Raw genomic sequence first — 24,003 nt, forward strand, 5'->3', positions numbered from 1 at the left:
AGGGTTTATTTGTAATAACATTTGAAAATGTTAATTCTTTTCTTTCCTGTTTGGCATTGTGCTACTTTTTGCTGCTCTAAAAAAATCTGAGACAAATACACTTTAATTTCTTGCTTTACTATAAAAAAATGTATAAACATTCAGAGGTTTTGAACTCTTTTGCTAGACAGTGTAAGAAAACCAAATACTAAATATGTATTTTGAGCAGAGAAAACATTCATTTGTTTTGATATGCACAAATGTCAAAAGCAGTTCATGCCTCAACTGTTTGCACTTTTACTAGTTAGGAAAGGTACTGCAAAATGATGATTTTTCTTCCCCAAAGATTTATAAACACTTATTAAGGAAATCTACCAATATTAAAATCATTGTGATTAAATTAGCTTAAATCAAGTGTTGTTTTTTTTCTTTTCTACAAAATAAAAACTATTTTATTGTCACTAGTATTTGTTTCTACACAAAAATCTATTTTCTCTCAAAGGAGTGTGCTTTAGAAAACCATTCAGAGGTAGTGTAGTAAAGGGCTCGGAGAGTGTAAGGACGATGTGCTAACAGGGTGTTTCTCACTTCCCTGCCACTTGACAGAGAGGAGATGAAGTCCCTCCAGGCAGCCCTGCAGAAGCAGCTGGATGAGGCAAATGAGAAAGCTGAAAAGCAGCAGGCCACGGTAAGACAGAGATGACCTCACCATCAGCGCTCGGTCTCCTCTAACCAGCCCCGTCACCTGTCAGCCCCCCTTGGTGATCGACGCTCATTACACAGCAGCTGGCTTTTTCTTCTGTCTCACAACTTCAAACTGAAACTCTGACACAGCAGGAGAAAACCTTTTGCCACATCTTATTTTTTTGATTACAATTTTGAAACCCTGATCTAATGTGTATATTGTGATATAATATAATGGAAAGAAGCAAAAGTTTTAATTTAAATAGATGGTCGTGTGACTTTTTTCAGTAACTTGCTGAACAAAGTTACTTTTCTTTAGATAATCAGATCTTCACTGATTTTAAATGTATCTTACTTGTAGCAAATGACACCATTACTTTAAACCACATTCTTAGGCCATTAAATATGCACAGAATACACTGCCATTATTCAGAGGGAAGTGAAGAGTGACCATACATAATTTAGGTTGCAAAATAATATTACAGATGGACGGTTTTTGCTGTTTATTTCATTTATTTTAAGTATTGAAATGGAGTTAATAGTGTGCTTATCCAAAAATTTCATAATTGCTAAAACTACACAGACTTTAAATAAAAAAGTCAAATTCATTCATGAAGGTAATTTATTTTTCTTATATAGTTTATAATTTCTAAATACTATAAATACTGATACATTGATTTTCCCTTTAACTACCAAAATTGAAGACAAACACAATTTTAAGTAGGATAAACAAAGATAAATGTAAGCAATACTATTCATTCCCATTTTGGATTTATAAGAAGAAGTCACTAGAGTACTGACTCACTTTCAGGTAATTAGTGTTCCAGCTCCTTCTTGTGATGTAAAGACTTATCTGGTTATTGATATTGCAACTATAGGAGACAGTTACTAGAAATCAATACAGATATTTTTAAAAGTAGATCTTTGAATCTACATCATGTAGATTAAGATATCTACATGAAGTAGGTTATAGGCTATCATCTACCTCAGGTTATATTTAAGATATTCTCGATTTTGCAAGATTGGCTGTAATCAGGTACAGGTGTGGTGTTTGAAACTCTACTTAGCCTTTGTGTCCATTCATGACTTAATAAGAGGGAGATTGTGTTTTTCACCTATTGTCTGTTTGATTCGAATAGTTATTTTACTTTCCCAAAATAAATCATTCGGACAATGTTTTTTTTTAATGATTAGTCATATTATCTTTCTCTGATATTAACCTTTGCTTGATGATCTGGAACCTACACATGTGACAGAAAACATACAAAACTGTTAAGGTGCAAATACCTTGTAATTTAACCTTGATGTCATATCAGCAAGGACGAATTTTACACAAGTCATTTAAATTCTAAATTAGTAGTTTTGACTTCCAGCTTTTGCAAATAGATTGATTTGCATTTATACAATACCTGTAATAATAAGCTCTCACATTTTCAGTCAAAATAAATACTTTCTGTGTAACTTACTTACCTACTCAAATCCTTTTCACTACTTAAATAAAATAATATATCTGCTGTAAATTAGACTGCAGCACTGACTCACGGCATACTAGTGGTTTGGTACTAAAAAGAAAAGAGGCTACTTCAGTACTGACTCACCCCCAATTATTCAAAGATTCGACTTGTTCTTGTTATGTAAAGATAGTTTAAGGCATTTATGTCTTTACAACAGTAGGCAGTCTTTATTTGCCTCATATTTTATGACAAGGCCTTCAGTTATCCTGAGAAAATACACAACCGCATTTTGAAACACTCTTCTCCTCTGGTGAAAGTGAATGTATTGGTTTTTCTCCTCTGTAGCCTGAAAGTCTGAAAGTCTGACACAAAGAGAGAGATCTGACACCTGACTTACATGTTTTATCCAAGATAAAGAGCTTTATGAGCTGTCAGAAACATTGAACATAGCTGATGCTAAAGGGTGACACAAGCTTGCCTCCTAAAGTCATGCATTACCCCTCTAACCTTTTTGTGAGTAATCACTGCCATGGCACAATCTCATCCACCCAGCCAGCCAATAAGTGAGTTCTTGGAACGTCTGGGTGGCTTCTCCAATTTATCATGTAAAAATATTAAATTGCATGGCATAAGTTGCGGGTTAGAATGTCAAGTCTTCACTGATGTGGATGCTGAAACATGCTCTCTTCCACTTTTACATTACCTTCAAACATTTTTTTTTCTGCCCAGAACATAGAAATTACTATCTTAAATAACTGCCTCTTACCATTTAGATGCCAATAAAACAGCTGCCAACTAAGGATGAAAGCACTCTCTGTTGTACCAGTTTATGTTCCTTGTTTGCTGCTTTGACCTATATCAGAAACACCACTGTGGTTTTGATTGGGTGTTTTATTTCTTACTTTATATGTAATTTCTTCCCAGTCAGTCAGAACTGAAGTAGTGTAAATTTTCATGATTACAGTTATAGGATTAGAATAAAATCCTCTTGTTCAGGATTAAATAAATACCCTGCTATTTAGCTCAATTATATCGTAAACTGTTTGTGCCTTGTGTTTGAAAAATTAAGGTCATTCTAATCAGTTTCAAATATTTACGCTCTGTATTTGTTCTAAGAAATGCACTCATGACAGCAGACACACTGGCTCAATACTTAGATGCATTTTATTAGCATCATCTAAGTCCCACAAGTACAATATTCCTGATCAGTATGTTAGACATTGTCAACAAAGTGAAAAAAAATTACAAGTGCTACAAACATTTCCTAATTTATAAAAATAATCTACAATTTATATGCAAATGTCTAAAACTTAGTAATTAAAACAATAGCCTTTGAACTTCATATTCAAAATGAGGTTTATTTTGTGCTGTTTATTCCTTTAAAACCCAATGCCAGTATTTTTCTTGTTGCTGTTTTTCTAACCATCCCCTCAGGCTGTGGCAGTGAGTGAAAGGCTCAAACATGAACCTCGATGTTATCATGTGCTGCTTGGGGATGTGAGTCAACTGGCAAGACTTAGTTTACTATTCCCTGGGGTGTATACCTGGCATGAGGTCACCAGCCCTATGAATCTTTTCCTTTTTGTCCCCGAGACTATCTTGACGACCTCTCCCAAGGACACACAACACTTGGGAAAGCAAAAATACTCTTAGAATGGAAAAAAACAACAAAAAACAGACAAACTCCAAACTCAGCCTATCTGTCTTATACACACACACCAAATGTATTTGTTTGGTTGCCCATGGCAGGAATTTGCCATCTGCAGTTGGTGTTTGAACTTCCATTTGGCTGAAATAAACACATACTCACAGGGCTCATGCCTGTACCAGGAAAGCATGCTGAGCTGTTGACAAAAGGATTGCCAAAAACAAAGATATCACTCTGCCGTAATAAAAATATAAGCCAATAAGTCGGGCACTGTGAGCAAATCGGGAATAAATGCATCAATGTATCACATTTCTGGAAGTCTGCACTCAAACATACCTACAATCTACACACAGCACTAACAAGTGAAATGTCTTATGTGGACATATCTTAAAATTAAAAGAGCCTTTAAATTGAGATGAATGGATATCTAAATACTTATAGACTAAATATTTTCTGTCCTCTTTGATAAGATTGTGTTAGCATCTTGACATGCAATATTTGCCGACTTTGTCTCTGCAATACTAATCCAAATGTGTCAGATTATAAGGACCTATAGTCCACAGCACTTTTGAGATCATCTGTCAGATATAGTTCTGGGCCACTTTAAAATCTGTATTTCCTTCTTTTGTGAGTTTGAACCCATGCTTCAACTCACATTAATACTAAACAGCAGAATCCATCTACATTTTCAACTTTCTAGGGGACAAATGAAGGTTTCAAGTCAAAATGAGATCTACTGGATATGGGAAGTGTTATTTTTGGACTAAACTTATATTCTGGAATTTGGATGAAAGATTTAAGTTTTGTTTCATTAAACTTAAATGTTTTTTTGTTATTTTTGTTTTTTATATAAATATCTTTGGGGCAGTGCTTGATACTGTGATGTTGGAAAGCTTGTTTAATTCCCCTCAATTAGTGCAACATTTACAAGGAAAATCTGTTAGTGAATGTAACACCTGTAGAGAGTATTAGGAGAATACCCATTTAAAATCTTGCCATAGCGTCTCTACTGATGCTAAATAACTGAGATGAAAGCTTTTTGGGATGCCTTCTCCCTCACTAGAAAAACAAGTCTCTATATAACTGGTCGCAATCTCCATGCCGATAGTCACTGAGTTGAGATTTTTTGTCAAATGATTCTCAGATCTCTACTCTTAGAGTATAAACTTCATCCCTAAACATGTCAATTCTCCCACAGTTAGGATGTGCTACCAATGCCAGAAGGACACACAAAACTGCATTGGCTTATTACAAATTGAGAAATGGACACTGAAAAACATTTTAAATAAACTAAGTGACAATTCCACAGAAGTGTGTAAACAAAGAAGGCTGAATTCTAATGTTAATTTGAAACTCAGTTTAACAAAATATCAATAGAAAGGTGTTTAATATATTTTTCTATCTTGGATAGTGTTTTCTTTTTCATCTAATTTGTACAAATAAAAATCACAGTAAAGTTTGAAATGACTTATCATGTCAGTTTTATTACATTGTATCACAGGTGTTTAGCTATTTCTATCCCTGTCACTGTTTTTATATTCACTTTTATATACAACTGCAAACATGCTCATGCTTGTATGAGCATGTACAGTATCTCAGTAATTCAAATGTATTTCTCATTGTGCTTCTGCTGAACACAGTCAGCAATTAAGAGGCCGTGTCACAATCAATTTTATGAAACAACAATTAGCGCTCGAATGTAGTGCTCTCTCTATCTTTGTATTTTTAGAGACAGTGACAGTGACATTTGATGTAATTATGACCTGTGTAGCAATGTGAGTCAACTGGATAAGTCTGGACTTATTCACTGGAAAAAAACAAACAAACAATCAACTAAAATATAGAAGCATTTCTGTTTCTTTCTACTCATAAATTTTCATGGTTGTTTTAGTGCCTACAGTAAATCCATAGTATTTGATTCTAGTTAGTTTCTTTTTTTTTAATATTACTTGAATCAAATGTGTAATGAAGCAAATGTGTGGTAATCTGGAGCTAAAACTGTTCTCCCCAAAGGCATGAGTAATTTTTGCTATAGGCTAGACTACAAAGCTGTTTAAGAAGATTAGTAATATTTTTTCTGATTCTTTGTGACCCATTTTTAACCGGTCTATGTTGTCATTGTGTGGCAGTTCAGTAGCATTATTATTTTTTGTTTCTTTTTTTCTTTTGTTTGACAAAAGCATTCTAATGTGAATGTGAGAGGATTTGTTTCCCACTGGAGCATCTAAAAAAGAAGTTAAAGCCTTATATTTAAAAATATAACTATTCAGCATCATAAATAACTTCTTTTTTTTTTTTTTTTTTGTCTGAAGCATCTGTCTCTTAGACATTTGTTTTAAGTTTCCGCACACAATAATTAAATCTTTATTATATGAACTCACATTTGGGATAGAGAATTTATTATCACTGCTTTCCATTTAATTGCTTGTGCATTTTGCCTTGTTCCCTGACTAAAAAGATACACACTTAGACGCTGTTTGCTTCTCTGATTGTGTTCCTTGTTCCTCTTTTGTCCTCAGATAAAATTTCTGAAAGTGGAGATGGAGAAAAAAACAAAAATCATCAAGGATTTACAACAAGAGGTGAGTCATCAAAGTATCATCAAATGCTGACAAGAATCCCAATACACATTTATAAGGTACATGTATCAAACCTATCTTGTCGTAATTTACCCATCAAAGTTCTCTGGCTCTTTTCATTGTTCAGATCAATTTGATTTAATGATTTTCTGAGTTTGCCAAATGACTTCTGACAATCTGAGGGGACCAAGGAAAGGCCTTGTTAATTTCAATCAGAGGTGGACATACACTGGGTTGAACACAAGGGTTTCTTTCAAATGTTTTGTGAACACAGGAGGGCATTCTTTGATCATCACTGCAGCCATGATTGCAATTGTTGAATGATAATTTGGCCTCTTTTCAAAGTACCCCTGTGCATGGTTGTCAATATTAGTGCAAATAAGTTGAGCTGAAAACTTTCAGTCTGAAGGTTTTCACAACCACAAGAATTTTACTGTTGATGCCTTAATCATTTGTGGAAAAACTTCAGCAAACATCACTCCAATTAAACTTTGACTACGAATCCTTACTATTTACGTTTTAGCTCATTATCGGCAGAAATGAGGAAAAAGGAAAAAAACGAGATTGCACATATAAAAGAAATCAAAATAACATCTGCCTATTAATGGAGCATGCTATGTTGGGCATGTAAGACTTTAAAGATGTTTTATGCCCATACATTGGAGTTTTTTTTTATTCTCTTTGCCTAAGGGTTGTTTAGGTTGTAATGTGACAAGAAAATTAGGGGACTGCTGCAGACCAGTACTGATAATTGAAATCAAAATGATACAGTGCCATGTAATTAATTTTTACAGAGGCTTATAAGTACAAGAAGTATTTTTAACAGATCAACAAGGATCTATGAAAGCTTATTTCTGAATGGATTGAAACAATATACAAGACTTTACAAATGTAGAAAGGTTCTTCTAGCAGATAAACCTCTATGGTGAAATCAATACAAACCCATTTCATAATTGGTTTTTAGGTCTAAACTTTGAAGCAATGGGAAAAAAAAATATTGTGTAATATTTATGTAATACAGTAACAGAGAATGTTTTCAATTGCATCAAGCTAATAAATTAAATCAGAGCAAGATGATGAAACTATTCTGAAAAATCACACAATATTGCTCAAAGCTTCACTGTGAAAAGTAGTTTTTCGCCAGATGCTCAAATTAATTAGGGAGCAGTTCTGATTAAACTTTTGTTCAGTAACATGATCAAGTGACTCAGATTGGGAACTAAACAATGACATAATGACATCAAATTACTGGAGTCAAGCTGTTCTGAGAAGTACCTGTCACTGTGCAGGTTTCTGTGAATTTATCAAAGATGCATGCAAACAATGTGAGTCACAGGAGATGAATCAGATGAATTTTCTTGCACATTTAAAAAGAAAAAACAACTAATTTCCATTTTTATCCATTGTTTTTTCTTTTTCATGTTATGGGGGTTTATATTTATGCACCTTTAATTACAGTTGACATTTGCTTCAACTCACAAATTGGTGAAATCATTTGTCACAGTCTGCTATGCAGTTCCCTATGTTTTTTTTTTTTTGGTATTCGTAATTTCCTGACCTCTAGAAACATGGCACATTTGGAACATTTTAACTTGATGTCACAATATTTCACTGATCAACAGTTGCCAGTGTTCTGCCTAGAGGGAACATCTTGCCATCTTTAGCAGGGTACAAAAGGCCAAAATCACCAAGTGGAATAATTCAATCAGTCCCTCCTGGATATTAAAATGACTCACTTGTAACAGTGAAAGCAGATGTAGTCATTTCACATGACTTCATGATTTGTTTGTTATATTTATTCTTTTTCTTATTTGTCTTTGGATAAAGTTGGACTGAGCACAAGCTATAATGTGACAGTTGTAACAAAGGTTACTTTATTTCAAAACGGAAAAGTTGACCTATACAATACAGGTTCTTTAGTACACCAAGCTTTGAAGATCTTCCAGAGGTTTTCTTGTTTTCTCCCATTGGCAAACACTGCACTGAAAAGACATTCTTACTTTTTCTTGTTTACTTTTTCATGTTTTTACATTTTTACACTTCTATTTACCTCATAATACTTAATGGTACTTTATAGTTATGATTAAAACAGCAAAAGTAGTACATAATTGTAAAGTAAAAGAAAATATGTGAAAGATTTGGCATTTTCTAACTATATCGTTGTACAGACAACCGTAGCTCACCCACAGTATGGGAAAGAAAAAAATATCTAATCATTGACTTCAAAGGTTATTTTTATCTTTTCCATATCATGAACACAGGTAACATGGAATAAATGGATACATAAATCCCAAAACCTAGTACTTTGGGTTTTATTATAAGTGTTTCCACTTATGATGGAAACACCAGGTTTCATATTCTACCCTGTAATTCACACTGTGGTGCTGAGCTACATTCTGCTGTAACTGATATGGATTTGATTCTGGGAAACCTCCATAACAAATCCATATTCTACCATCAGTCATCACTACAGGTACAACCTAAAGGCCTCATAAAGTGGAATATTTGCTTGTATATTAATGGACTTTCATTGTGATATCAAACATACTAAGACATTGGTATGAGTGTTCTAGGATTAGATGCATTGGATTTGCTCTTGGATGTCTCTCTGCTGGAAGTAATCAGAGCGAAACGTAGAGACACTTCAATAATCAATCAAGTGATTTTCACAGCAGGAGTTTGTACACATCTGCAATACTCTGCAGCAGATCAGTTCAACTGACTAAATAATCCTTAAAAGGACCATGATTTAGCTTTGTGATTGACAATTTGAGATTCCTTAACTTACACATAACATCTCGTTTTGGATGAATAACGGAAACAGTAATGAGGGTGCATGAAAGTGGCAGAGTGATGATCACAGCCACTGCAGCTTTTGTATGATTCCATGTTTTCACATGTTCGGAACCCAGTCCTGCCACTAATCCTCATTATCATAAGCCAGTCATCAATGCACACACTAATCTTGCCAAAACAAAGAGCTGGCAAACAGCTTTGGCAACTGTTAGACTTGATTTAAAGTTAACTGGGCTGTAATTGAAGTGAGACAGCAAATTATCAGCCCTTTTTAATGAAAGCTTGTCTAAACGCTGTGCTACAGCAAAGTTGGTGCAGAAGTTACTTACTCACAATTACACTGTTGGCAAGAGGCTGAAGCAGCAAGCAGTGGAAACATCAGTAGAGAAATGATTTCATAAATACACAGTTGTCCTCACTGCTGCATCACTGTTGACATTTTAAGTTCTCGGTTCTCTGCTTCACATCTGCATATTGTGCAGGTTTGAGGGCTTTTGCAATCACAGAATGGATTGTTTGTGGCCAACAGAAGTCAAAGGACTTATATTGTTGACATTTATATCACAGATACATGCAGAGTAATATGAGAACATTTTCCTGTATCCGTTATTGTTTTGAGGCTGCACGATGTAGCAGTGTTTAGTTACCTTGCAGCTAGAAGGTTCTGAGTTTTAATCCTGGCCTGTTCTCTTAATGCATAGAGTTCTCCCCATGCATGACCAAAAACATGAGGAGTGTGTGCGTATCTTGTATCTTTTCCTGTAATATGCTTTTTCTTAAGTTTATAAATCCAAATACTGCCAACTTTCTTTCTAGCAAATATCCCAAAATACAGCCTTAAAAATAGATTGAAGTGTTGATGGTCCTCTACTTTGCAAGGGGATCCAGAAGATTCCTGGATGCCTTTGGGCATCAAGGACACTTTTAGCAACAGTAGCTTGCATGGTAAATTCAAACTTTAACAAATTATTTTGTGGACAAATTAATGTTCAACAGTAGTTAGTTGAGGTATCCAGTTAATTAAAATTGGACATAATGCCAACATAAACAGGTTAAAAAACCATTTGCTGTTTTTATCTGTTTAATACTTGGACAGTAATTTGTTTTTTATAAAGTAAACAGTTTTTTATGGATCAGCCTGACTACTAACCTATTTCACCCCAGTGATTCAAGACGTATTCTAAGAACTATAAAGGGGGTGGAAAGACTCAGAAGTGATGAATATTACAGTCACCAAATGATGAGAAGGAGCAGTACAACAGATAACGTCAATTGAGTAATACTGTATATTCCTTTATTTAATTAGGTAAACCCCGTTGAGATCTAGATCTCATTTTCAAGAGGGACCTGAGCAAAAATTTGCAATACATAGCAACCTGGTTACAAGATAAAAACAATGAATACATATGCACAAGTATAAAACAATAAAAACAATTTAAAAACAATGACACTGTTTCATAGAATCTTGTTCCCTATCTTTAAGAACTGCTCGAAATAAGTCCAGTGAAATCATTTCCGACATCTTAAGTTCAGACTGCAACTGATTCCACGCTGCGGGGGCCAACACACTGAATGCCTGCTTCCCTTTTTCAGTTCGAAAGCGTGGGACATGAAGAAGAATAACAGTGTTGCTCACAGAAAAATGTTCAGATTGTTAATGACTTTTGTTAATTACTTAGATTGAGGTCTCTACCATAGATGTTATCTGTTCTTTTATTCTAATGACGGTATGAGTGACAACACTTAAAAATAGTTATGAGCAAACAAATCAAGCACCTTGTTCTAGAGTTGCGCTCTATGTCCAGCCTTTTTATTTACCATGACATTAAATATGGTAATATTTGAACGTGTACTCTAGAAGAGGCATTGCACCTAAATATTTTATGTTCAGTATGAATTAATTGCATGTACACTATATCTGCTTTTCACTAAATGTTGAACTGCAATGTTCTACTGACAAGATCACTGCTAATATTACCTAGCAGTAAAATTTAAAGTAATGCTCTTGTAAGTTATATTCAAATAAAGAAGCAATGCTTTCAGATTATATTACATGTTGATACTTAAAAAGCAAAGTTTCACATTATTCCACAGGTCATAATTGTGACAGGTGAAAAAGGATTCTTTTTTAAATGAAAATCTTTATTAGTTCAAAGGGTTACCAATGACATGTTATGTGGCCAGTGTATGTGCCCTGGTTTATCACACAATCAAAACAAGGAAACCTTAACATTTTGTTAATAGAAGCAATAAGCTTTGGTTCTTCATTATTGACTGACAGATTTTCAAACAATATTGTCTTCTGGGAATGCATACTCAAAACATTTTGTGTAATGCCATTGTTACGGAAATGTGATTTTTGTTGTGAAGTTCATAATAATTCCTGGCAAAGCTGAAATGAACATCTATACAGCAAACAATACCCTTTGTTTACATCAGTCCACGCTTTTGGAATGTCTTTTTATGTTGCATATCATTGTGAGGTCTGTTATGGTGTCACTGGGGAAGCTTTATGGCTGCAATTCACTGTCAAGCCGTCATCAATGATTTGCTTTCAAGGCTTATTATGAGTATTGTGCGGGAGAATGATTTACAGGCTGACTTGGATCCTGCTGGGACTCATCAGGTTCTCAAAGAGCATTGTAATAGACAGTTTTGCCACACTCCCAGCCCAGAGCTGCTGATGCTGATGTATTTTTTGGTTTAAAATGGCTTCACATCATTGTCCTCCTCCTTTCATGTCTTCAGAATGTCATTTTGCTGGGTAAATGGCAGAGAAACAACATTTACTGGCATCACAACATTTACTGGATGTTTTTGTGATACTAATGCTAGCAACAAAGGTGACAAAATGAAGTGAGCCAAAAATTGAATATGTATCCTATATGAATATTTAGGAAGCCTTGGACAAAAACGTTTAAAAAATTGTATTGTTATAGATAATCAGTTATATATTTGAATGATATACAGTACATGTATACATATAATTAATTGATGCAAATTATGAACAAAATTCCATGATACAATTTAAATATTACAAGCCCATAGGGGCTTGTAATATTAAAGGCTTTTAGTGTGAAACAAAATTTACTAAAAAAAAATATAAGGTGTCAGAGTTTTGCAAATAGTTATCTCATGAATAAGTTTGTCTCGCTACTCTAAGCTGGAAACAAGGTGAGGTGGACCATGCTGTTCTTGGAGAAACCGGTTTCAGCTATCATTTCAGAGGGACCGCTCTACTCCTTATCTTTAAGTTTCTGTTTTATGACCGACCCCCACCCCACTTTCAATAAACCCAGGCTGCTGCAGGGGGACGAGTTGGAGTTGTCCTGAGGCACCACTGAGACTCTCTCCCTTTGCAAAGGCTGAAGTGATACTACTCTCTGTATGGTTCTTTATATGAACAGGTTAAAATACCCAACATAAGGCATCTCCCAATTAGTAATTATGTATATTGGTTAATGTGATTGTATATGGTATCAATGGGATGAATATAAATTAGTTTTCAAGGCACTACCCATCTAAGAAATCAGATGGATATGGCCATTCATTACTAGTGAATGCCAGGTTGCAATTTTTGAGTTGAGTCATACATCCATATATTTTCCAAACCTGTTTCATCCTGTTTAGGGTTGTGTGACGAGAATTAAATAAATAGGTAGCAACTTGACAGATATAAACTCTATAACTCATCCAGACTCCATCAAGCCAGATTCATGCACATTTTACAGCTGACATGCATTAAGAACAAATGTCAGCTGGTAAAATCATAGGTATAATGAGAGGTTAGATGGCGTGTAGGTTACAGTTTGCTCTGTGTGCACAAGTGGGCTTGCACCTGATTGCTGCTTTCATGTATCCGAGACAAGAGACCTAACTTATTATTCCACAGTGATGATTGACAAGAAATTCAGCAAAAATAACACTGTTGAAGTTTCAAGAAAATGATTAACCTAAGTGAGCTATATGCTTTGTTCAAATTCCACATATAAATGTGAAATAAAGTTGTAAGTTATATCAGCAAATCTTTCCTCAGCCTTCATGAATATACTTTGTGATTAACTTTGGATGATTTTCAACATGAAAAGAAAATTTCTCCTTTACAGAAATTTTTTTTGTGTTGCTCAAGCAAGTACAAGGACATAACTTCATTGTGTTGTCTAACGCTAAAGTGCTAGAGTTGGACAAAGTCTCAAAATAATGTATTCACTTTTTTTGTCAGATTTTCTTTGGTATCAACAGTGACCGTTTAACTCTATAGATATATCTTTTTCTGTCCTTTAATTTAATCCAGTAAGTTATGTTTTTATATACAGTATATATATATATACTGTATATATATATATATATATATATATATATATATATATATATATATATATATATATATATATATATATATATATATATATATAAATTGTAAAGAAAGAAACATTGCAGACAAATGAGGTTGCATATATTTCCCAATCTCTGCTGTCTGATGTAGGCAATGAGTTTTCAATTTAAGTAGAATAGGATGTTTGTCCAAATGTGACTGTTTTTGTGTGTCCAGTCACAATATATTCATGTATGAAGGTTACAGGCATTGTGGTTTGAAATATTGCAAAAACCTCTGATTAGATGCTGCAAATTCATGAATGCAGATCTGCCTGACCTAAAATACATTAAAAAAAATGCCAAATGCAAGTAAGACTAAAGAATATGTATTTTTATTCAAGAACTAGCTAAAGATTATAAGAAAAACAAGCAATCAGCAGTGATTGATGAGCTGGTAAATATCCTCCCACGCAATCAGCATCTATTGAGTAACAAATTTAGATCTCCTTGTAGCTTCAATGAGCCTTTGATTAGCAAAGAAAAATCTTGATTAGGATTTACTTCAGCCAGATAATATAATGGTTTTAAAAAATCTGACTTGAGAAGTTAAAAATACTTAAGAATTCACTTAAAATATTGCACATTTCAAGTTCAGTGTCAGGCATGGTTAATTCACGTTAATTCACTTGTTCTTACTTTTCATACTAAAACCGTATTCTTTCAATTTATGCCACCTTGCTATTCAAGCACCAGCAGAGCTTAAGAGAGTTACCAATTCTGCCTCAGTTTGCATCAAATAGATTTGACGTTACACAGGTAAAGTATGATATTTGTATTAAAAAGTTAACAACCCTGTTCTTATCGCTTACTTTCAATGTAACTGATATGATTAGTTTTACTTACTGCAGTGATTGTTGGTCAAGATGTTGTGCAGTTTAATTCAACAAGTAATTAATGTGATATGTACATGCAAAATATTAAAGAAATGTTCCAGGAATTTGAAGTTAGCTTGCATGAAGGGTCTCAAAGAAGATGAGTATTACTGTTTTGCAAAACAATGTAACAAAGATATGTTCATATTTGTTATTAGAAGAAGGAAAAAAAAATTTTTCTTGCAAGTAAAGCATGTGGTGTTTGTAAGAAAACAAAATATTGATGTTCAAGCTGCTTGCCATTATGAAAAAGTGGCATCCGTGCTTGCCTTGTTTGGAGGTGTGGTGGTTTTGAAAATCATCTACTCTTCTTTAAGTTGGTATTCTTGTGACTGGTTATCAAAGTTCATCATTAAACGACTAGAAATTGACTTCAAAAGTTCTATGGACAAAAGAAAGAAAAAATATAACAGTAAACTATTGAACATCATGAATTCATTTGAATGAACTGCTTTAGTATTTCTCAACAAAGCATAGCCTCATGTCTATCCACTTAGTCACATTTCAGACCTTATTCTTTGCACTATTGGAAATCTGATTCAACTCCTCTTTGATGTAGATGTCTATTTTCAAATTATCCATTCAGTAATTTTCAGCCAGTCATGAATATAGCCCCATTTTCACTACATAATATGGCTAGTTCTCATTATCCAATGTTGTAGAAAAAAAGAAGCTTTCAAATTTTGGGAGGAGGAGAAGAAATGTAATCTGGACAATGGGCAGCATGAACATTACAAAAGAGCTCCTCTCCGGGATAAAGTGACTGGGGCTAAATAGCATATACAGCTATTCCAACATCAGCTCAGTGTGTTTCAACTTAGAACAACAACAGCAAACACACACACACACACACACACACACACGCCCACACTCCGATTGACAAAACACAAGCAAATTGGGAAAAGATACTAATTAATTTTGCAACACATTCATTGCAACACATGCAAACAGATGACTGTGGTGCAGTGCAAAGTTACAACATGAAGACAACCAAATCTAACACGCTTGAAATACACCAATTGAAACAGACCTGTGTTTTGGGCACACAAATAAATTTTGTGGATAAATTGCAGCAGACTAGTTGTAAGTGTACTAAAGTTATGACACGGTTGAGTCCACTGTAGAGAAATGTACGTATGTGTTTTTATTTAAAAAGAAATTGCAATGTACAGTATATACACACACAGTAAGGGGAACACATTACATTACTGGTATCAATCAAAAAGTTTGCTTTTGATAAGAAATGAGACAGGCATGTCTAAGAAGTAGCTTGTGGTGGGATATGTTATCCAGCTTTATTTAATCATCTCACATCATTAATTGTGCCGCTCTCATCATTTGACTTCCTCTGGTGGTCAAAGACGCTAAGGAAGGGTCCTCATCATAACTCATAAATTGTTCTGTGCTGCACTCGCACTTAAGCTTTCAAACAGGTAAATTAAGGATTGATAAATATTGAACATTTTAAGGTTTTTCTCTTTTTAAATATGTCCTATGAAGTCATTAATTAAACATAAAATTCATACCAGATATGAGAAACAACCTATGTAATCCACACATGCCGAACAAGTAAAAGAATAATCCACAAGTGAAGTAATGTGTAAAAAAATGGGAATGTCTCAGGAATGAGTGTTGAACACACTTAGAGAACTATATAAAATACTTTGTGGAAAAGCCTCTTTGGCAGTGACAGCCTCAATATGTCTTCTGATTGATGAAAATAGTCTCATGCATTACAGGTGTGATTTTGAGCCATTTTGTCACACAAACTGTCTTCAAATCTTGAAGGTGTCCTTCTTAGGCACTCTGATTTTCAGTTCTCTCTACAGATTTTCAGTGGATGACTGTCAGATGATTGAATGTTGCATTCTATTTGTTTTTCTTTCTTTGTGTGAAACCAATTAACCAATTAAGAGTTTCCTTGAATATGTGTTTGGGACTGATTGTCCTGATTGAAATTCTGGTCTTATTTCATCTTCATTCCCACATTCATCCATCTCTAAATTATATGAAGTCAGCCAGTATGAGCCTTCACTATTATAAGCTTGGTATATTTGGGATGCTGTACTATTATGGCCCTGGGCCTTAAGAGCTGGCCTGCAGGTGGTGCTTTTGTCTGTCTTTGTGCTCCTCCCCTTTGCAGGTGTTTCTGATCCGTTTATTCGGAGCACAGAGTATTTGAACCTGGCTGTCTCCACCTTCTGGGTCTTCAGCGTCCGCTCTGCTGCTTGTAGTGCTCTGTTGTCGGCCTCAGCTCCCCTCCTTTTGCACATTTGAGTTTGTCTTTGTTTTTGCACTTCAACTCTTCCATATGCACTCATACACCACATCCAAGCATTTGCATTACACCACTGATACTGACATTCACAATCCATTGTTGTTTCTGTTAATAAATATTATTTTTCATGCACTTTAACCACTGCATGGTCATTCAAAGAGCTCAGTTTTGGCTTTGTCTGACCTTACCATGCTGCCCCAGTATATCATAGCCTAGTCCAATTCCTACACTTCCTACACTTGCTTGTTCAAAGCAAACTTTGAACAAGCTTCATCATCATTCTTTTTTTTACAAGTGAGAGTCATTGGCTACAATGACACTGGAACATTCAGACGGTCAGAAATGCATTTGTAACCATTGTCATTGTAAGACATTTTGTGAAGGTCTGTCTCACCATTGATAACACTGTGCATCACTTTGGTAATGGGAAATCATATGTAGTTTATTACACATAACTGGACATAAACATAATGATGATTTCAGATGGTTTCTTGGTTTGTTTCTGTGCTTTTTAGTAAATCATTTTGTGTTATTTATTCCTTGTGTCGTTCCATTTGTGTACTCATAATTTATTGATTAATCTGCTTTGATTTCTTTGTATTGCTTACGTTGTTGGTGACATCTTGTATGAATATTTACTATGAGAAATTTTTTTGACATGTTCAGTACTTGTTTCATCCACTGTGTATATATTTACTTGCACTATATGTGTACTAACACACAGCTCACACACTTTAGATTCATATTGCCTGCAGCAGGCTTTAAAGACTTTCTTTGTGATCAGAGTAAATTTACAAACTTGAACATCTAAAGTAGATGCTGCTGTGCTGTACTAGAGATCCTTCTCTGGCACTCTTGTTTGCAGATTTATTATCAGCAGGGGTACTTATATAACAAATGACATCAGGATAAACATCTTTGTGAAGTGCTCTGTTCCTAATGCTGTGTTATTTCTTTTTTTAATTAAAGCTGATAACCCGTTGGTCAGGAAGTATGCAGAGATCGCTGGATCTGATTAAAAGCCCTTGTGAGGACAGCTTTCTATAGATAGTAAATTTGTACACAAACACAATGAACTGTTCTAACAACATCTGTAAAAAAAGAATATATGATGGTTACCTATAAAATAATGGAATAAAGTAGTTTTGCCATCTGTTGTCAATGATAAGTCTACATTGATTATTGAAAACTTCAAGCATATCATGTGGTTTCAGTATTGCATAGTAACAAGAGTATGTTTTCCTTCTGGGACCTTGAGACCAGCTCGTATTAAATCTGCATTTCCTTCCAACGCTGCCAAAGTGCTGCAATATGCAAAAAGACAAACTGCAGTTACCATCTGTGAAATAGCCTATGCAGCAGTTTCAGTTTCATTTACAGGTGATATATCTTATTTTAAGTGTCTTTGAACATAATGCTGATAGCCACATATTATCCAGTTAGTTTCAGACCATAAATATTTTTTTACAACATTACAAAACTTTATTTTCAAAAAAGATTGAGTTCTATATATTACAACAAATACCTAAATCAAAAAATAGTTTTCTCTTTGAAATATTCAACAGAAAAAAAAATAGAAAAGGAAAGTATATTTACTATCGTTAATGACCAATGTAATAAGGATGAAAGTGAACACACATTCTGCGGATATAAGTCTCAAATGTTTGTCTCACTTTAGGGTGAAATGGAAACCAACTTTTAAGTAGCAGATATTAGAAACACTAGATCCTTTGAGAGTGAGTGCTTAAAAACATAATTTTAATTATAATCACATGACAAAGTTAATCATATAAAGTGAAGTCGTCATCATACTCTGACACAAAAAGCGATATGAACCTTTCACAAAATTCAATTCAAAGTTCAAAAAGAGACCACTGCACTGAACCCCATTGAAAACCTCATGGTTATTTAACCCAATATTGATTTCTGAACTCTTACTGAGTTAAAACATTAGTGTTTTTGGTTCTAAATGAATGTGAACTTGCTTTCTTTGTCTATCCCAACTTGGCACCATGTGAAAAAGTAATTGCCCTTCTAAAATTAAAAACTGCTTGTGCTACACTTGGTGGCAACAACTTCTCCAAAGCTATTATGTGTTTTTTTTTTTATTCATGACTTTATCTAATACAAGTTGTCCAGGTCCTCAAAACCGAGGCAGCTCTAGATAATACTTTTTATTGAATTGCTGTTAGTTTTGGTAGACTTTTTTCTTATTAGTCCAGCAATATTTTCTCAAAAACAATGGAGATCATGAAGATGTTATTTGCCAAACAAGATGTGGAAAATGTTTGTTTTCCTGGCAGCCTTTGTGTTATTTTTTTCTTTCTCATCTGTTCTTAAATTTCTTCAGATCAGAAAGTGAGGTGTAGGTTTTTGAGATCTTATACTTCATGTTTTCAGAGAGGTATAATGATTTTTATTTATCCTGCGTGTTTCATTCTGGTGTACTCACATTCCCAGTTAGACAGAAAATGTGAGTAAAAGCAGTTACTTCTCAGTTTAATAAGAACAGTTGTATTTTGTTGCAGAAAAAGGTTGGCTTGGGTAGCTGCTTTCCATCCATTCATCCGTTGTCTATACCTGCTTGTCCTTGTTAGGTCGTGGGGGGTGGTACTTATCCCCAGCGATCATTGGGTGAGAAGAAGGGCACACCCTGTACAGGTCACCAATCCATCACAAAGACAAACAACACACACACACATAACCAAGGGCAATTTAGAGAGACCAATTATACTAACAGTAATGTTTTTGGACTGTTGGAGGTGATCAGAAACCTCTCAAATATATCCCTAGTTACTGACCGAATGTGACTGAATACTGCAAAAAACAGTAAAGCTTAACATTTTCATCCCAAGGAAAGAAAAGTTCAGATGAGGGTCGAATATGAACTTGACTCCTTCACACAAAACCACATATCTAAGTGACATAGCAGGCTATTACCCAGGATTTTCACTGTGGAACAATGGTTTTTGTGTGTAGTGTTTTACATACACTGTGGAATCATCATAATCAGAATTAATTACACACAAAGTATCTGGGTAGTTGTGCAGTTTGAGAGCTCATAACAGAAATGCTGACCAAAATTACTTCTTTTTCTTTTGGATTTTGAATGCAATTTAATTTGCTATGTTATCAGCATGTCACTATGCATGCTACAAAATCACAAGTTATTTCAGAATCAGTTGTTGAGGACAGTGACTGATCAAGCCTAAACTCCGCAAAATCTGGCCATGGCTTAAACTAAAAATCTCCTATCTGTATTGGCTCTTTCTCCCTCTTCTTAACAGATTGCAGACAGCAGCCTGCAAAACTCGATCTTATAGTCCTAATGGTCCAGCAACCACCCAATATGCAAGAGTACTTTTATGTGCATCCTTCTTTCCTCCTTTGAGCCCACTCATCACATTCTATGTGTAAAGGCTGCCTACAGTTTCCAGTGTGGTTTTTGCCACATTGCAACTTGTTTAAAATAACACAAATTACTTTCTTTATTTCTGTGTGTTCAGACCTTTGTCTTATTTTGAGACTTTTCCAGAATCATCACTCCTAAATTTGAATGAAAAAGCTATGCTTTGATAAAAAATCAAAGCATAGCTTTTATATATACAGTATATATGTATATGCATGTGTGTGCGTGTGTGTACTGTATATGTATGTACATAGTAAATTATTATTTTACAATTTGCTGAAGTGTTTCATCAGCTGTCAGGATTTCTGATACATGGGTTAGAATGAATATGTTTGTACAGCTGTTCTTTACAGCAATGACTCATAAGTGAGTCACTGTAACCCCTGAACTTCTCAGTAAAAGCAGGAAAACAATCAACGGCAAACTGCCTCCGACATCAAAGAGGTACTTCTGAGTTTTGCATCAGCATCAAGTGAAAAATCATACTCCGTCATTTTCAGTGTGTGGGGTGTCTGAGTATCGCAGCCACCTGCTGCCAACTCTTACATTTATGCATAACACTTTCTTCAGTGGGATTACAATTGTGGCATGCTGCACATTGTTTTACTGAGACTACATTTTAAACTTTGGTTTTTTCTCGGGAACGGCAGCTGAACTCAGATTTTAGAAACTTGCTTGAAAGAGGTAAAGATGGACTCCCTATGTTCAGAGTGCTGGTGTCATGCTGTCACATGGCAGCTTTATTCCTCACAGTCTGCCATGGATATTGATTTTTGGCCTTCAGTTTCTAGACAAGTGACCAGCTTTCTTTCATATTCAACTGTGACATTTCAGTGCGGATGATAAGGTTTTCTTTATATATATATATATATATATATATATATATATATATATATATATATATTTTTTTTTTTTTTTTTTTTTTTTATTGTGGGGTTATTTTGTTGTTCAGAAAAATAAATGATTTTTTAAAATTACTTTTTTATTTTATTCTAGCTTGGGGCTTTTTAACCAAAACTGAACTTGTTTCAATTCAAACTGTTTGGACACTGTGAGGCAGTCTCAAGTTAGAAAGTAGTTTTAAAAAAAATAACCATTATAGGTATTTTAGCTGTAAGATTCAGATGTATAATAGTTGGAAAGATGAATCATATTGCTGATGTGCCATAGTTATGTAAATAACTGCGCTCACCACATAAATCTGTATGAATGCATCTAAGAGACTAGTGACTACTAGTTTGTTTGCATTTTCTTTTTTTGTTTTTTCAGACAACATTATTATTAACCCTGTCCCATTACTGGCATCTACTTTACTAATGACTACCTCTTACAATACCAACAGATTGGATTGCATAATAAATAACAGAAATGTCAAAATTCTGGAGCCTTTTTTCTCCCCACACGGTTTTTGTATTTGAACAAATCAAGGTTCTGCAGTGTTTTTCTCCAGTTGGGGTTAAGAGCTACATTTTCCCACTCTGTCTGACAGTGGACACCCAAAAAGCAGTTAGCAATATATAGTAGTGGACAGCACAAAGTCAAGGGACATAGTTGTCAACTATGCTTGTTATGTAAAGTGCAGTGAAAACCTTAGAGTCAGAAACCAGTGAGGCAACAACCTGCAACATGTAGACGGCTGATATTTCTCCCACTGACTACAGATATGTTTCACATAAACATTGGACACTTAAGGTTACTACTGCTACCTTTGTGTAGTCGTGTACTGCACAGTTATTGTCTGACTATAGCTATGTGGTACATCAAAACACTGTTTATCAAAGCTATTAAAAATTGTTGGGAAACCAGTAACAAAAATATTGATGTGGCATTGTCAACCCACTGTCAGACCTTAGATGCTTTGTTTAGCCTTTCAGATGTGCTGGTGTAATGTGAATATTAAGAAAACTCAAAATTATGTCTGATGTGGGTTTTATGTGAAGATGATGTGTGAATATATCATTTTCAGATTTGGATACTCTCAGAGGAGAGTGCTGTATCCACTTCTTCAGCGCAAAGTTCAGCTTTTTTGTGTGGGATTTGGATTCTGCCATCGTTTACTTGCTCATTTTGTGGCTTTTATGGAGAAGTGCAGTCATTAAGAGTTTAAAAACCCTGGCTTCAAGTTCCGTTTTGTGGGTGTCTTCTATTCACAATCATTATTATGCAATGGAGCAGTTTGCAGTTAAGTGTGAAACAGGCGTGATGAGAATCAGGTTCTCCAAGATTAAAACTGCAGTTCTCAACTGGAAAGAGGTGGAATTCTTCTAGCAGGTGATAGATTAATTTCTATCCCAAGTAAGGTAGATTACCTATCTAGAGGCCTTCATGGATGATGGCATGTTGGAAAGAGAGATGAATAGAATAGGATGTCGTTTTTCCCATAATGGGGGCATTGTAGCCTTTCATGTGGAAGAAAGAGATGAGCCAAAAGGCAAATTTTTATTTTTTTATTTTACAAGTCCAAGTCTCAACACTCACCACTGTTCATGAGACATGGTGCATGACCATATCTCAGTGGGATTACAAAGAGACCTAACTGCTAAAATGAGCTCACTCCTTAACAATGCTCTGGTTCAGAGAAAAAAATGTTATCTGTGTATCCCTTTTGGCCCTGAGAACTCCTTACAATTCTCCTTCAGGAGCTGGGGAGATGAAATATGATCTGATAATCAGAGGATGTATATTTGTATGCAGGGGTGTACATACAGATGGACAGAATTGTATGCAATGACTCAATTTTAATTTTAAAATTGAGGTTAACAATTTATATGCAATTGTTGACCTAATTAGTTAGCATGAAAAGTTCTTCTTTTAAGAACAAACTAAATGTAAGTTTTTTTTTTTTTCTTTTACTGCTCTCGGTGTTTAATGTATAATAGGTGTGTGACAGTTAAAATTTAGTTTATCTTTCATTTTTAGATGTGTTTTTCACCAATAGAATTTGTTTTACTAGTTTAACACAGTTTGTTATGATACATTGACATTAATTTTAATTTCACTTTTATTCATTAAGACTTTTTAATTTTCATAGAAACTTCTTAGTAATAAACAATGGAGCAGCAAATGTTACTGTGGTAAATTTTTGTAGCAGTCTGTCAAGTCCAAGAACTTCACACTACTGTTCGTCATTCACTCATTTATACACACATTCACACACTGATGCTGGCAAACTACCTATCAGCCACAGATGCCCTGGAGTACATGGAAAGAAGCAGAGCTGCCATTTAATTGGCGCCACAGGGCCCTCTGACCACTGCCAACAAGCAGGGATTTGAACCGGCTACCAACTGGTTGCAGGACGAACCCATTACTTCCCAATCATATCTCTAAAAGTAAGACAAAGATTTCAGTCAGCAATTTTTCTTGATTACAAGGTGTAAGGCTGAGTGAGACAGAAAAATCAAAATTGTTTTTAAGATTGTGGCAACTACGTTTTTCTCTCACATTGTAATTGGGAGGAGTTAATCAAAACTGAAGTGTTAGCAAACGCTATGATAGAAAGACCATTATAGATGCTGCCTTTTCCATTCTCTCTTCATGATGTGAGCTGCTCAGCCCAAGCTCCACTCTCACAGCTGTTGATGTGGAAGAGACATGAGCACATGCTAGACCACAGAAGTGCTAGTCAGTTAAGATTTTGGCAAGAAAATATAGTCCACATTTAACTTGAATCCCAATACAATGTTATTCATGGTGGATTATGGTGGATTTTAATATATTTTGCTTTATATATTATAAATACTGTGGAAATGTCATGTATAAATATGTTTTATTTAAAATTATCTTGAAATTTCTTTGCCTTTATTAATTTTGCTTGGTCTTACCTTTTCATCTGAGAGAATGAAGAACATGATGATGCAGCTTGTAGTTCAATTAAGCTATGAAACTAATTCACATTAGTTTGGGCTTTTTTCAGATATCATGTCT

The 24,003-nt window shown here is 34.7% G+C and overlaps 1 protein-coding gene across 1 annotated transcript in view; it reads left to right on the forward strand.

The window, feature by feature from the left end:
• The window catches only part of luzp2 (leucine zipper protein 2), a 175,045-nt gene that overhangs the window by 88,954 nt on the left and 62,088 nt on the right, over nt 1–24,003 (forward strand). Inside the window, exons 4-5 of the mRNA XM_023332965.1 lie at nt 586–667; nt 6,285–6,347. Of these exons, the coding sequence (XP_023188733.1) occupies nt 586–667; nt 6,285–6,347 (145 nt within the window). The remainder of the gene's footprint in view (nt 1–585; nt 668–6,284; nt 6,348–24,003) is intronic.

The sequence above is a fragment of the Xiphophorus maculatus genome, chromosome 4 (genome assembly GCF_002775205.1).
Source record: "Xiphophorus maculatus strain JP 163 A chromosome 4, X_maculatus-5.0-male, whole genome shotgun sequence".
Classification (NCBI taxonomy): Eukaryota; Metazoa; Chordata; class Actinopteri; order Cyprinodontiformes; family Poeciliidae; genus Xiphophorus; species Xiphophorus maculatus.